The sequence below is a fragment of the Carassius gibelio genome, chromosome B19 (assembly GCF_023724105.1).
Source record: "Carassius gibelio isolate Cgi1373 ecotype wild population from Czech Republic chromosome B19, carGib1.2-hapl.c, whole genome shotgun sequence".
Taxonomy (NCBI): domain Eukaryota; kingdom Metazoa; phylum Chordata; class Actinopteri; order Cypriniformes; family Cyprinidae; genus Carassius; species Carassius gibelio.
The window spans coordinates 12,896,491-12,913,108 of record NC_068414.1 but is presented as its reverse complement, the minus strand read 5'-3'; the positions used below and the strand labels follow the sequence as shown (position 1 = coordinate 12,913,108).

Here is a 16,618-nt window from a genome sequence, read left to right as displayed (position 1 = left end):
CTAGCCACTGAAATGTGCATGTACTAATAATTTTGTACACAGCATTTATTCTTAGTTCTTGTTAATTTTAACATTTACTAATGCACCGACTATTAAAAGTTGTGCTTGTTAACATTAGTTTATGCACTCTGGACTAACATGAACTAACAGTGAATGACTGTGTTTTCATTAACGTTAACAAAGGTGAATGAATACTGTAATAAATGGTTTGTTCATGTTAGTTAATACATTAACTAAGGTTAATGATTTTCAAAATCCTCTTAAGTCCTTAAGCAACTGAAATTTAAAACACCCCTGATATTCTCAGGTTTCATTATTATCCTACACATTTTGACCATTTTATTACTATACACTTACTGGACCAATATTTTTTTTAAAAGCTATTTCAGTTTTAAAAAGCAATTTCTAGACACTGAAATTGACTATTTTCATGACGTTTGAAATTTAAAGTTCTCATGGACTCACAGTTCACAATTTTAAAACGGTCCAGGTCTGTTGTTTTAGTGTCATTGAAGGACTTTTATAGATTTTGTTTTCAATAAAAACATTTTTTTGTCTTTTTATCAAGTCACTAGTTTATATAGATTTATTTTTGTCTTCAACATAAAACTCTGGCAACTAGATATATATATATTTTATTTTTTGGGGTAATATGTTTTAGTTAATGTTGATTATAATGCTGAGTTAACATTAAAGGTTTTCCATAAGCAGGATGGCATGTAAGCTCATCAGTGTGTGCTCAGTACTGTAGAGACACCATGACATGAAGACTGAGTCACAGAGCTGGTTGATGCCTGGAGCACACCGCTGTCATCAGACCATCTGTCTCAGTCACCTGTCCTTCTCTCCTCGCTCCAGTCAATCTGCTGATACGACCCGGTTCCTGCTCTGCCTGTAAAACAGGTCTAAGACAACCACTTGACCAGCAACATGCTCGAAGCAATAGCAGCATTAAAGCGCTGTCCCAGATTGAGAATCTGAACTGATCCTCATGTTGTTCCAAGCTTCATTTTTTCTTTTTTTTTTTTACATTTAGCAGACACCTTTATCCAAAGTGAATTACAAATGAAGACAAAAGAAGCAATCAAAACCAACAAAAGAGAAATGATATGCAAGTGCTGTGACACAGTACACTAGTTTATATATATATATATATATATATATATATATATATATATAAATAAAAAGAACACAAGAAGAATAGTGTTGAAGGGGCTCAACAGCCAGGTCTGAAAACACCAGAGACTGAACGCAAGGCAAAAAGAGCCGGAGATCATGTGGTTTGTGTTTTATCTGTTTTAATTCCACTAACATGAGATCCAGATCCCTCCGCCCCCCCCCTCCACAACAAATAACAATAATGCTGAGTGTTCCGTATGAAAGTTCTAAGACAGTTGCTAGGCAGCCCAACCAGCCAACTCCAGTCACCCTGATTAACTACAGCCACATGCAGCTTAGGCAAGTATCAAAAGAGTCAACAAAACAGCTAAAAACAGATCGAGTTAGCAGGAGTACAAATAAAACTAAACCAAAACTCCTAATAGAAAACAGTATTAATCAGAGAAGCACATGAAAAGCATTACTTACTGCTCCGGTAACAAGACTTTTATATCAAAGTTACAGTATAAGCCATGTGTCAAGTCTTTTTGATCTTAGGTCTGTGGTAGACGAAGAGAGATTGTACGCGATATTCACCAATGAGTAATCAAACACTTGACAACTGAAGTAGAATGTCTTTGCACAAGCCCAATCGGTCACAAGTATTCTTTCATACTGACTTTTGGTTTATTTCCCATGATTCTTTAGGAAAATGAAGAAGAATTCAGTCTAATCCACAAGAAACCCATCACTAAATGCTCCCCTAGCAGACTCAGAAAAGGGTTCATACTCTCTCACACAAACACACACACACATATATGCACCTACAGCAGAGTAGATGGAGGCTTGATGGTGACTGGCATCCCATGAGCACACATCAAGCCAACAAACCACACTGCATTCTCCAATCCACAATTAACACATATTGGAGACAAACAACTGCTGCCCCCAAACAAACACACGCACACAAACACAGTCTCTCCCCCACACTCTCATATCCAAACACACACACACACACACATGACGGGCTGGTGAGAATGAAGCTGGAACTGTAAAAGCGTCAGCGTTGTCTCTCGCCGTGCTGACTGAAACGGTTCTTTGTGGAGTTGGCTTTAGTTTTCCCGGCCCTCCTCTGTGTCCTCGCCGTCGGCCTGATTGTCAGAGGTCCACAGCTGAATGAAACACAAGCACACGTCACGTGTGAACGTCTCCAAACATGTTTAAGGATCTTAACATCTGAATACCTCCTATTTTGTAAGTGAATCAAATAAGCTTGCACTAAAGGGCTTTCCAATGACTGTGGCCTAAAGCGCTAGTAAAAGGACTCACTGTCAGATTGTCTCGGAGTAGCTGCATGATGAGTGTGCTGTCTTTATACGAGTCTTCGGTTAACTGGTCCAGCTCTGCAATGGCATCATCAAAAGCCTACAAAGGAACAAATACACGGATAAATAAATAATACCAAGCTTAATTCTGTGTGTTTGAGCTTTGAGCACCCGTTCTTACCTTCTTGGCTAGTTCACAGGCCAGCTCTGGAGAGTTCTGGATCTCGTAGTAGAAGACGGAGAAGTTGAGGGCCAGGCCCAGACGGATGGGATGAGTGGGCTGCATGTTATCTTTGCTGATGTCAAAGGCGGCCTGGTACCCTTCCTGAGACTTCTGGATAATATCTGTGTACAAACACACCACATTATTTATGCAATGATCATTCCATACTTTGCCACAGAACAGCACAGATTCAGACGGACAATATACACTGCTGTTAAAAAGCTTGGGGTCAGCAAGCAGTTTTTTTTGTTGTTGTTGTTGTTTCAGACCCCAATCTTTCAAACAGTTGAGCTCATTAAACATTTACAATAGTTTATTGAATCTTTGCAACCCATAAAATATTAAACTGAAGGAATCTGATCTTAATGTGCTTCGATATGGCCAGTTAAGTGTCCTAAAGCCTTCGCGCCCCTCCTGCCTTGTGTATGACTAATTCACCATTTAGTTTGAGTCACTCAAGTTTTGTGAGGCGTGTTACATAAACGAAGAAATGTTGCTCCTCATGATTATTTTGAGAAAACTGCCTCTGGAAAATATGCTTTTACTTGAACTGGATTTTTACGCTTCTAAATCCGACATTCAACACTTGAATGAAAATGCACTTGAAGCAAAAAATGAAAATAAATCAATCTTCAAAGCCATTTCAAAACATGCATTTTATGTATTTTCTTCTCCACATGGCTGAAATGAGATATTATTTTCTTTGTTCTTTGGAGAGCTGTTAGTAATGCGTAATATCATGGTGCATCAAGAGCTTGAGGTTGCCCGCATTGATCCGTGCTCAGAGAGAAACGCATAAATATTTGAAAAAGACAGCAGCTCTGTAAAGAGCGTTTGACGAGAGCACTGCGCCTGATGAGCAGTGATTGTTCATCTGAAGAGCTTCAGGGCCACTGCATATATTACAGCCCAAACCCAGCTGGACAACACGCACCAACTAGTACAGGAGTAGGTCAGCGACTGCTTCTGCTCAAACAGACGAGTGGTGTTCGATCCCCTTCAGACAGAAGCAACGAAACCTGCAGCTCATCTAGAATCAGACTACACAAACAAACCCTCCGTCCTGTCCTTTCCACAGATGCCAGCTTCAGTCCCATCATTCGCTCTTCAGCTGCCATAGAAACACACCAGGCTCTTAAATATTCATCCATCCCTGCAGGGAGAAGCAGCAGCCCTGATAACCTCATGCATCTATCAGAAGGAGTGAGCTATTATTTCCACAGACGGACTACGGCCACATGTGGAGGGAAATCACTCATTAGCCTCATTAATGAAACCAAGTGAGGTGGAGCAGTAACTTCCTCTAAAAACACTCCATCTGCAGCGGAGAGGTCCGCTTGTGATGAGACAAAGACTGGATGGTGGGAAATAAAACCACAACATTTGCATTGTGCTCATTGGAAGCACTCAAACACAACCAGAGCTGGGCAATGTTCCTGATTTTATTGATTTATTCAAATGTAATGTTTAGCCACTTATTATTATGATTCAAATCAAGGAATCGTGATTTAAAATTTTTAGAATGACACTTTGACAATACGCCAATGCGAATGTTACTGTGACACGCTCGTATCACACAGAATGTGCTTTTGTGTTGACAAAGATGCGACGTGGGTCGTGGAATTGGAAAAAATGCAAGAAGATGGGAGTGAACTTCTTTGAACTTGAGCGCCGTGTTTTTAAAATACGGTTTCATGCATGAGAAGCTGCAAGAGACAAACACGTCCATGTTTAGATAGAAAAGCGAATAAAAAAAACATGTAAATACTACTACTGTATGTCTGACCGGTTCATTGTTTTTACTGAATATGTACAGTTAATAACAGTCTACTGGTGTTATACCTTCAGTCATTCTGAACTTGAATTACCTTGACTTTTGAGAATATTTTAAAGCATTTTCCTCATATTATTTCTAAACATAAAATATTTATAAGTCAATTCTGTACAAGATGTAGTTGTAGTTCATGCATCTTTTCTGCAAAGTTATTTAACGTGTGATTTGTTGAACATTCTTTGTAATAAAGCAGAGATATGAGCTGTGGTGAGGATATTACATGCGGGCATGAAACCGTAACACTGGACGTGCTTAAATTAATCTGCAAGCTGCCTGTGTCTCAGGAGCTTCATGAACTAGGACAAGACCTTCAGATCTAAACCTACATCCCTCATCTCCAGATATATAATTAATGAAAATGAGTCTGTGGCTACTTCACGAGGTTTCTAACTCTATTAAGAGGGTTAATTGATGGACCTCGAGCTAAGAAGTGTCAAACACAATCAGGTAGTGCTTTTAGGAAACTCTTGCTCTTGCTCTTTTCCAAACCGTAGCAATGCTTCCTGCTATTTTAATAACAAAGATAAAGAGCATTTTTAATAAGATGGAGCTATCTTCAATCGATTCTTTGAAGGACTTGATAAAGTATTTATGAAGGAGATTTCCCCTGATGCTTATGGCAATGCACTCTGAGACGGTCTTGTCCATAAGATGTGGTCATATGTTGGCTAAAATGAGGTGGTGTGCAGCATCATTCTGCCGCGGTGCATACGGTTTGGATCAGAGTTTGTGTTGGCGTGCGTGAGATGCTTCTAGGTAGGCAGCAAGAGCATTTGGAGCAGGGCCAGCATACTAGTTCAAGGACAAACAAATGAGTAAAACAACATTAATATCACCACAAGAGCTAGATTTGCAGTTATGTAAGATTATTCATGTGGGCATTATTGTTCTGCTCCAAAACCTAGCGGGCTGTTGATCTGTCCAGCCTTTCAAGCATCACCATCATGCTTTTTAAAATAAGCATTAACATGATGCTGCAGACCAAATTCTGACACATAAACTGTTAAAAAATTCAATAAAATTCACAAAGTTAATTATATGCATTTCATTTCACACTGAAGAGTATTTTACACAACTCTGTGTGCTATGTATTTTATGCTGCATTGTTTATGCTTGGAAATGTAAGACTGTTTTACAGAAGTCCTTTTGAGAAATAATATTATTTAAATTTTTTAATATTTATTAAATTGTAATGTTTTATGCCAACATTTGATCACCACCAATAAAATATTTTGTATTGAACCATAAATCCAAAAATGAAGACAGACTAAATTATTTTTTATTTCAAAATAAATAAATAATATTATTATAAGAATTATTAATTAACCCATTAAAATAGAATCAACACAGAATTTGGTGAATAGATTTAAAGAATCCTAAAAATGTATTTTTTGTTGAACCTATTGTTAAAATTGTCTGTATACGTCTCACGATTGACTAATTAATTAGACTAACTTTTCAGTTATCAATTTTTGTAACCATTAAAAAAATGAGGAGAGAGAACTTTTTTTTTTTTTTTTAGGAAAAACAAACAAACTTTGGGGGAAAGAAAACTGATTTAACAGGAGTCTAGCGATGTATAACTGCAGGTGTGGCTTCCATTCTGAACCATAAACCATTTCTGTTTTAAAAGAGAATCTGTGCAGCATTCCCTCAGTAATCAGCTCTTAAGGGTGTGGAAGCACAAGTAAAGACCTGTTCCACTGGGAGCGATCAAAGCCCCAAAGGATCTGCATGTGTGTGCTGCAGCGGAGGCATCACGCCGAACACCCAACACTCAGATGGGTCTCTTTAGGAGAAGCTCACCGGTTTTCTCGTCTCCTGTGGCCACCTCAGCCAGGTAGCGGTAATAGTCTCCCTTCATCTTCAGGTAGAACACCTGGCTCTCTGCTGGAGAAGTGCTGCGGATCAGAAACTTGTCCAGGAGATGCTGCGGAAGAGAGACACATGAATGTAAAACACACACTGTCCAAAATAGTAATGTATCTCACACACTGCTGTAAAAGAAAATTCCCATTACTTTTTTATAAAGATTTCCATTTTTAATGGAAACACATCAAACCTCTTTGCAGCTCAGATAACTTTACGGCAAACACTGGTCAATCAAGGTTTGTTCTACACTTTCTGAACGAGTGACTGGCCTATTTTCTTTATAAATTGATTCATAACCAACATTTAAGTAAAGCTTTACTCCCTTGTCTTTCATCCTTGTTTTTAAATATTGTTGGACATACATTCAACACTTGATGTGAATAGCTTTTCATTTTGCAATTCACTCTGTTTCACATCATTTTGATGTGAATGGTCATTTCTCTCTCGTCAATTTAATTTTGTGAGAAACATCAGGACTACCGGTGGTGAATGCAGCTCAAATCTCAATGACTTTAACATGGTGCTTTATTGCATCATCTTATGGGCTTTACATGTTGTTCATGTCAGAAGTATTTGAGAGGATGTAACATGCAGCTGGTTCTTTCTTTGCAGAAAAGCAAACTTCAACCCATTACCCTCCTAATGCCAGATTAAACATCACATTCTTCTGGATTCAGTCTAAATAACATCTGGAAAATGTGAGGAATGTCATCAACACAAAGAATAACATTCCACGTGCCACCGTTTATTAAGACGTCTCAGGCAGCGATCCAACTGAAACAGCCCAGTACAAGGAGACACAATGGCCTTATCCAGCTGCACACAGTAAGTCTCACCTCCAGTTTCCTGGAAGTATTCAAAACCTCTCCAGAGGAAGAGTCGATGTGCTGACCGCTCAAACAAAGGACTCTAGATACACACCAATGACCTCTAGCTACTGACTGACTGAAGTCCTGCCACAATATCTTACAAGAGCCATCTTTTCTCTGATGACATGTTCACCAGCACAAGGGCGGGACAACCTCACTGTAAAAAAAAAAATCCAACTTTCCAAAAGGTCTACTAACTAATGTGTAAAAAAAAAAGTGTGTGTGCACTTTGGATGGGGTAAATGCAGAGCACGAATTCTGTGTATGGGTCACCTTACTTGGCTGAATGTCACTTCACTTATCCAAATGTTCTCTCAACTTTCCAAATTGAGTCATCTAAACAAAAATGTTCACTGAACAATACTGCATAAGTTCCCAGAATGCATGTGGCGTTCATATTTTTACTGATTTAAAATTTGTTGATCCTCACCATGATTGAGAATCGAGTGCTGAGGTACTAGGCCTAGCTCTGGGTAAAAACAAAAATAAACACCTTGCCGACAGGACATGATTGACCATATCCCATTTAAAACCTCAAGCTCTGCCATGGCTATGATCCCTATCAGCGGTTCTGTCCCTTTCGAAGCTCACCAGAACGTCTTTGCAGATGGCCTTCAGCTCGGACTCGATCTTCTCACGGTACTCTTTGGCCATCTGCTGTTTGTCACTGCCCTCGGTCTTCTGCTCGATGCTGGACACCACTCTCCAGGCGGACCGGCGAGCGCCCACAACATTCTTGTAGGCCACAGAGAGCAGGTTTCTCTCCTCGTCGCTCAGCTCCTCTCCCAGCTCAGTCACTTTCTTCATGGAGTCGGCCATGTCATCGTAGCGCTCGGCCTGCTCCGCCAGTTTGGCCCTCTGCACTTGTTGGCTCTTGTCCATGGCTGCTAGGTTCTACAGAGAGACAAAATTTCAGTTACATCATCTCAGAAAGATTAAATAATATGCAAATGTATAATCTGTGGTGTGCTGAACGCTTTGCTAATTGGAGCGACCAAAATCCTTTATTTATAAAGGGCAATATAGCTAAAACAACTGGTTAATAGCCTTTTATATCGCTGCACAAATTTGCACTTTAGATGTACACATTCTTTATTGTTATTAAAATATCTGAAATCTCAAGAAAATCTAACCATATACTATTGTAATCGTGTGTTTATCATTTGGATATTACAGTGGTTTCTATGTGTTCACTGTGGTCAGAACTCAACTACGATAAGAAGGGGAGTTCATGATAGGATAAGATGGGGCTTGTTATGAGACAAAATATGATAGACACAGGGTTTCTGTGAGTCACAGCGCAAGCACAGAAGAGTAAACCTCTGCAAACGTGACTTCCTATTCCAAAATGATACATACGGATTTATTATTTTGCACTCCTGGCATAAATTACTGTCATTGCAACTATGTTTTATCAAAACAGTGGTTAAATATCGAAACCAGTCTTTAATCTTTCTACTGATGCACAGTTTGTCCAGATCATATAAGAGACTAAGAGTGTGATGTTTTGACGTGCTGTTAAAGGGGGGGTGAAATGCTATTTCATGCATACTGAGTTTTTTACACTGTTGAAGAGTTGGATTCCCATGCTAAACATGGACAAAGTTTCAAAAATTAAGTTGTATGTTTGAAGGAGTATTTTTGTTCCGGTTTGTCACAAGTTTCGGAAAGTTTTTTTCAAGTATGGCTCTGTGTGACGTTAGATGGAGCAGAATTTCCTTATATGGGACCTAAGGCACTTCTGCCGGAAGAGCACGCGCTCCCGTATAGCAGAGCACTGAGAGCATTCACTGATCAGAGCGAGAGCGTCGCGAAATGTCACAAAAGAAGTGTGTTTTTGGTTGCCAGGGCAAGACAACCCTGCACAGATTACCAAAGAAAAACAGCATTAAGGGACCAGTGGATGGAGTTTATTTTTACAGAGCATCAATGTTTTTGTTTGTTCCCTGCATTTCGAAGATGCTTGTTTTACAAACAAGGCCCAGTTTGACGACGGATTTGCACATCGTTTATTTAAGGATAATGCAGTCCCAACGAAAAAGGGTCACAATCGTGTGTTGGAACCACAGGCGGTGAGTAAAACTGCTTCAAATATCTCTGTGTTGTTAACTTAGCTATCGGCGCGTAAGCACATCAAGTAAACAACATGCGATGCTGTCATCAAACTGCACTTTCCACATGTACAGCTTAAAAATAAATAAATAAGACGACATAAAGTGGAACTTAGTCATTTTCCAAAAACGCTAAGCAAATATATACAGTTTCAGTACATACCACATAGAGACTTCGTTGCTGATGCTGCTCTTGTTAAATTTCAGCCTCTGGATCTGATTCTGGATCATAAATATACGCTGAATCTGACTGTTAGCCATGGTTTGTTTTGAATGTTTTTTCTTCACGGTAATGTTACAGCTTCCAAACGCTCTTCAACGCAAAAGCCTACTGGCGCTCGTGATTCTTTAGCTCCACCCATTTTTGAGTTTATATCCCGACCAATAGATAGCAGTTTTCCTTCACAGCTTTCTTTGGCCAACGCCCGCCCATGAGGCTGTTTGACCGACATGAAAAACCACCAATCACAGCTTGTTCGGTTCAGCATCACGTTTTGGGGTGTGGAAATGTCGCCACAATAACAGACCGGTGTATAAAACTCTCGGACATATTTTTAAAAATTCTATGCTGCAAACTTTCACATACGTTTGAAAATCCATAATTTAGTTTATTCTGATAAATCCTCTCGTAACGGTAGTAAACACGAAGGCTTTCTTCTTTCGTGAGGGGTTATCTTTGTTTCCAGGTGGAACATTAAAGAAGGCAACACACACGTCTCCCGGAAATACTGTAGAATTCAAACAATCCGATGACGACTTTGAAACTCCCGAAGTGTTTCCAATTTTTTGTGCTGTATGAATCAGACATCAGTTCAGCCAATGGTCATTGGGCGTGATGTCTGAGGCTGAGATTCTACTTGTATTAAAAACGCCACGCTGCGTTCGTTTGTCAACGGCGTAAATGTTTGCGAGCCGAGATTTCTTTCAGTGATACAGTTTTTAACAGGGGACTTTTCCCCACGTGTTCCCTCAACCACAAAAAAAAAGTAATAAATAAAAAAAACACTTATACTGGTGAATCCTTTCCTTTGGAATTAAATACAACATTATTAATGCGTACAAAAACAGTTTAGAATATCGCAAAAATGTTTCTGTGCATTAAAAAAGTTGAGTGCAGTGTATCATCCGGTTGGGCTACGGAGTTGAGAGAATGAGCTACTTCAGCAAGAGACGACACATCGTGCAGCACTACTTGAGATTAGTCCTGCACGATGTGTCGTTTAAGCATCGATATCTCGATGTACGAATCCACGATAGTCACATCGCAGAATGTGTGATGTAGGTTGTCGTAGTTTATCCGTTATTCATTAACTGTATGGGCCAGCTGCTCCCCGGCCCTTGACGAATGTGATTTCGTGGATCATAGAGTGAAAGTTTTGACGGCAGAGAGAGCGCTCGAGAGAGAGAGAGAGAGAGCGCCCCGGCCGCACGCTCACAGTCTTCAAACAGCACGGGCTGTTCCATTGAATGCAGCGTTCCATTGAAAATGAATGTATTTCTGCTGTACCAAACTGCAATGAAGCAACTGGTCTGACTGGGGCGTCACTCTTCCTCACGCACAGCACGCATGCGCACACACACAAGTTGCTAGGTTACCATAGCAAATAGGCTCACCCCAGAAATTATATATTATTTGTTTGTAGCCTAATGGTAAATGTTAAAGGTGTAGAAATCTACATAAAACAGATATTAACAGAACTTTTGACAGTAAACAAGAGAAAGAATATGGGCACTGTGAGCTCAGGCACTGCCGATCTCAGTGCCGTCAAAATAAAAGTCCTGCCTCGAACACAATGGCCAAGAAGAAAAACTTATTGGCCGATAGTGATATTTGAAAATGCCAGATATCGGGCGATATATCGGTCGACCACTAACCGTAACTTATCATATCGCAACCCCTGTATCAAGATATATCTTATCGCCATATTCTTGCTAATACACAGCTCTAATATCAACTATATTGTTTCTCTGTGTCATTACTGTTGTAGTTGTGGTGTGGACTTCACTATTCTCGTAGAGTTAGATTGATTATTAAAGGTGAATAGTGATCATTCTTCGTGTGACCAGGCTTTTACAGATGTAGTGCTTGAATTTGATTTGGAAACTAATTCTCAAAGCAAAAACAGACCAAGTAGCCATTTAACTACTAGGATTACTAAATTACTAAATAAAATAAAATCCCACGTTTCCACCAAAATTACCTGGAACAATTGTACCAGGAACTTTTTTCCCCAGGAAATGTTTTCCACCCAGACCTGTTGCTTTCTGCGCTTCCACCGCGGTGTAAAGTACTGGGAAGATTAGGCAAATAGACTGGTGACGTAAGTCTGCACACGTTTCTCAATACGCAATACGCAAACAGCACCGTACTTGATAACATCAGTCAGCTCGAATTGGCTACTGCAATTTTCCTCTCTGTATATTTACAAAAAATTTAATGGGATATCAAATACCACTACCTCCTTTCATTTTTCATTTAAGCATAATAGCAGCAGAAATGTACTTAGTTCAGGGAAATATGTATTTATACAGCCATTACAATTACATTACGGTTCTCTAATCAGCCGTTAATTTCATCAGGTGCGTGATTTCACATAGAGCAGCTGTTACTACACAGAGCCGTTGTTGACTGAGAAGATGCGCCAAAAAACGCTGAAAATGAAGTGGATTTGCGCATCTTCTCTATTAACAATGGCTCTGTGTAGTAACAGCTGCTCTATGTGAAATCACACACCTGATGAAATTAACCGCTGATTAGAGAACCGGCTTTCCTGACGAGATGTGCATAACGATCGGCCGATCGTGATCGGAGCACCCCTAGAAATATTATATCAATTGCTTCTTTTTATTTTCATTTTAACATATAGATCAATTTAATTAAGACCAAAGATAACTTGTTAGATTTACCCCAAACAAATTATGTTATGTTTAACCACTAAAGAGACATCAGAGTCAGCAGCACACATCAGAAGGTCTATCCGAGGTGAGACTGCTCTTGGTGGATACATGATTACTGCGCTCTCGCTGATTGCGTGGAGCTCACCGTCTCCGAGATCGGCAAAACACATTTTTAAATAAGCCTTCATAAACAAACCACAGATTTGAGTTTTAAACAACTATGTTCTCGCCTAAAATACTTTTTAAAATTACATTTCATGACACAATAACAGTAATATTTTGAAAATTATCAGAATGGTGGTTGAAATCATGCTGCGGGAACTCAACCAATCAGGATTTTTAGCGCCCAAGCCCCGCCCCCGAAAGTTCTGGAACTTTGAAAAAGTACCACCTCGCCAGCAGGGACTTTCTGAGGGGCATTTTTTTCCCCCCGAACTTTATTTAGTTCCTGGTTCCTGCGGTGGAAACACACTGAGTACCACGCCAAAGTCCCTAGTTCCTGGGTAAAGTTCCTGTGGTGGAAACACGGCTTAAATCATACCATTTAAACTGTTAAACCACAAAACAATGTTAAATATGTTAAATGTAAATATATAATTTGTAAGTTCACACGCAACCAAATTTAAATACCAGACCATTGATTAGCTGGTACTACATTTTAATTATAGCAAATATGATGTTGGCATATATGCTAATGTGTTTCACATTTGATGTTTTGTTTTTTACGTTGAAAGAACTTCTTAGTTTTTTTCAAATCAGTCACATTAAGGTTGTTATGTTATCTAATGTTGTTAATGTTTATTGCATTATTTCAGTTTCATGCAAGTTACACGATGATGGTGTTTAGTGTTTGTGTGAATGACACCATGCACCTTCTATGAAGATTATTATTTTCCTTCTCAGCTTGTGGAAAAGAAAACTGCTTTTGATGAGCTTTGGTCAATCATGTGACTCTCTCATCAACACCTGCTTTTTGTTGGTCATCAGTGCATTACAGAGGTCCTACACAGATGTCAGAACTTCAACACTATATCAGTTAATAAAATACGGTTTTTAACCCCTTTACGTGCAAACATCGCTGACGGCCCCAGTTTATTATTGTTTCACTTTCACAGCACATTAAACATCACTCTCTTACTTGATCTGGACAAACTGTGCATCAATTGAAAGTTTTAAGACTCTAGCTTCGATATTTGACCAATATTTTGATAAAACATTGTTGCAGTGACAGATATTTAGTGATTTATGTCAGGAGTGCAAAATAATAAATCCGTATTATGCCCCATTTTGAATAGAAATTCACCACTCACACATATTCAGTCAAGTCTGCAACGGTTTATTTGTGTTCACATAGACTCACTGAACAGCGTCAATAAGGATTTATAGACCAAAGATGCATATCTGCGGAGATATATGGATATATTTACTGATGTTTACTTCATATTTCTTCAGACAGAATCGTCATTTCTATTCATTTTTCACTGATTTACGCAATCTGATGATAAATAGCCTCTGCCAGAGCCGTCTCTGTTTGTTTGCTTCCGTGTGCTCGAGATGTGACCCAGAAAGACTCTGATTGGACGTTTGGGTTGTCAATCTGACAGTCCCAAAACCAGACAGCGTCAGATCGTGTCACATGGTTCGTGAACAGTTCCTGGTTCATATCTGCTCACAACAACACTGAAACACCTCTGTATACACGAAATATCCGAATAATAAACCCGCGATTACGATAGAAAAGCTTGGTATGAGATTTTCTTGAGATCTGGGGCATTTTATAAAATATACAAAAAAATGTACATGTGAAATGCTAACTTGTGCAGCGATGAAAAAGGCTACAAATAGCATATTTTTACAATAGTAAACGACCAAATTCCACCCCTGATCGCTAAAGGAAGTTATTATAAACACTCGATCGGGGTTTAAAGTGAGTTTTTTATAAAAGTGTACTAATAATTTCATAAATTGTCTGATGTAGCTTGATGCTAACATTAGCACCAATGCTACTAATAGCAGGTGCTTTTCTTCTTCATAATGCATTTTTGTCTCAATAATTCACGTCAATGTCGTAAGAAAATGTTTTGTTGTATTTTTATATTAAGACTTTTGATAAATAAGGGCTAAATGCAAAGAGAGACTGAAGTGAGATCGCTGCTTTGTTGCTTTGTAAAGCCTGAAAAACCACAATCAATGCTAATAAAGGTGGAATAAAAACAAAAGAATAATGATAAAAGAATAATGCGGATAATGTGTCGTACCTGGCGGAGGTGTGAAAGACTCGTTTGGTGAGAACAATACAATCAAGAAACGGGCAGTTTTCACAGCCAAACACACATATAAAACACACATCAGTGTTTACATGTGAGATCTTACAGAGATGACAAGGGCCATAAATCAATCTGATTTGCCTTCTCTAAAAAACACACATGACATGGCCTTAGAAAATATTTCATAAAATTCACAGTTTTACAGATTAGATTATGAAATTTCTAATGAAGTTTTGAAAGACTTGTGGCTTTAGCTACACTCTATTTCTAAACTCATATCTTACATCAACACATTTTTAAATACATTTAAAAAATATGTTTTTAATATATTTATTTTTGTTTTTATGTTTGAGCTTATATATCTCTATTATCATAACAGTCTGAGTGATTCTGATTCCTGAACAGTAAACTTTAAAGTGTCAGCTTTGTGAACATATGTTGAATATGTATCTAGTCAGAAAGAATCATGAGCAGAAACCTTTTTATTTTGGGTATGTCATTTCTGTCTCCATGCCAAAAAAGGAGGTGCCTAGAAAGGGGTTAAATGTAAATGTAAGTTAAATCCGTAAATAATAAAATGTTGCTACCGTATTTGTTCCGGTAAAACTCTGGCAACCACAGCTGCCATTTTTTTGTGTTCATATGTGATATGACAGAAAAGGAGTGAAAATGGCCAAAAATGCGGACATGCCTTCGCCGAGACGCCGACCACGCCCAGCCCACACAGCAGCCCAACAGCAAGCAGCGAACAATGTTTAAACAAGACACCCCATTTATCAAAAAAGAGCTGATCTCCTCCCGTCTGATGTCTGTCCGATCGCGGTCCATCCGGGAATCTGTGCGTGCGATGTCTCCCGCCCTGCGCTCGCGCGTTCCGCTCTTCACCTGACGTTACCTATCTAGCGTCCGCTTTGTCTCAATACGAAACCACGATCAACTGGACAGCTCGTTTGCCCATTTAATCCAACAAAAGCCTTTTAGACAATGAAAATATATTATATTGCGCTGACAATGACCAAAACACCTATTAATTTCCATAAGCAAATTAATAATGACACACACACACACACACACACGGTCGCTACCTTCAACTGACAGGAACTCCACAGTAAAGCAGTGAGGTAAACGCCCTACTCTTCGCCTAATGTTCCCGACATGACCTAGCTTGCCAGATATCCTCCAAGACCAAGCCTGAATGCGATAAATCACATTTTCACACTTAAATCCTCACGATTAAAGACAGACGAAGCGCTATCTGCGCGCGAAGGAGGAGGACTCATCCTTCCGTTGTCTGGAAAGCAGCGACAGTTGAAGCTCTACGAGGAGATAAAACGCGGTAAAAAAACGTTTATTAAATCAAATAACAGCCCAAGCTTCGTTTTAGTAACGTTAGTTAAACTTTTCATTCTGGTATTATCCGCGCTGAACCCGGAATCGAGGCATTTCTCGAGCAAAAGCGTTGAAGCATCGCTATGGCAGGGGAATATTTCGAACAATTTCGAATGACATAAACGGTTAAGTTAGACACGAAACACAGAAACACGGTTCTTGAGTATGTAACAGCGTACCGAAGAGTTGAATGAGACGAAACGGAGCTGACCTGTGAATGAGAGCGGTGTCCTTCTGTACGGCTCAGCTGCCACTCTGTCTGCGACTGAGGCGCGCGGCGCAGCGGTCCTCCGCGATCCACGGGGTTTCCCTCCCCCTCACGCGCTGCCGGAGCAGGGGCCGTGACGTCAGCCGCTGCCTAGGCAACCGGGTCCTTGATTGACAGCGCGTTCGATTCCGAGGAACCCAAAGAGAACGATTTTAACCCTGTAAAGCCTGACGGACAGAAAGATCTATCTATTAAACCTCTAGAGCGAGTAATAGAGTGAGAATATGGAGAAATAAAACACGTCACTTTTATTCTGAGGTGCAGATGCCAGAAAGATCGATAGCTTGTATAAAATCAATGAGAAGAGGGTTAATGAGCTCAATAAGACAGGCTACTTAAGTTAATATCAGTCATCCTATAGCTCTCATTAATGTCTTAGTAAGAGGTTTTATGATCAAAGCTCTTTAGTATTTGTTTATTATAAGGGGGAAAACATATTATGCAATGCAATGCAGTGACTATTG

The 16,618-nt window shown here is 39.5% G+C and overlaps 1 protein-coding gene across 2 annotated transcripts; it reads right to left on the bottom strand.

The window, feature by feature from the left end:
• Positions 1–1,281: 1,281 nt before the first annotated feature.
• ywhaz (tyrosine 3-monooxygenase/tryptophan 5-monooxygenase activation protein, zeta polypeptide) lies at positions 1,282–16,264 on the bottom strand. Of its 2 annotated transcripts, none has more exons than XM_052583974.1 (6): positions 16,098–16,264; positions 7,813–8,115; positions 6,287–6,410; positions 2,605–2,768; positions 2,428–2,523; positions 1,282–2,270 (listed from the first exon to the last, which is right to left on the bottom strand). In XM_052583974.1, the coding sequence occupies exons 2-6, from the start codon at positions 8,101–8,103 to the stop codon at positions 2,211–2,213; spliced, it is 735 nt and encodes a 244-aa protein (XP_052439934.1). In that variant the 5' UTR covers positions 8,104–8,115; positions 16,098–16,264; the 3' UTR covers positions 1,282–2,210. The 2 variants fall into 2 exon arrangements, with proteins under 2 accessions (XP_052439934.1, XP_052439935.1); XM_052583975.1 differs by having other exon boundaries at positions 16,066–16,190.
• Between the last annotated feature and the right edge of the window lie 354 nt (positions 16,265–16,618).

Coding starts and splice junctions, on each gene's coding strand:
- ywhaz (XM_052583974.1), bottom strand. CDS start 8,103: ATGGACAAGAGCCAACAAGTGCAGAGGGCCAAACTGGCGGAGCAGGCC. Junction 6,411..7,812: donor CCATCTGCAAAGACGTTCTG/GTGAGCTTCGAA, acceptor TCTCTTCCGCAG/CATCTCCTGGACAAGTTTCT. Junction 2,769..6,286: donor CACAGGAGACGAGAAAACCG/GTGAGCTTCTCC, acceptor GTTTGTACACAG/ATATTATCCAGAAGTCTCAG.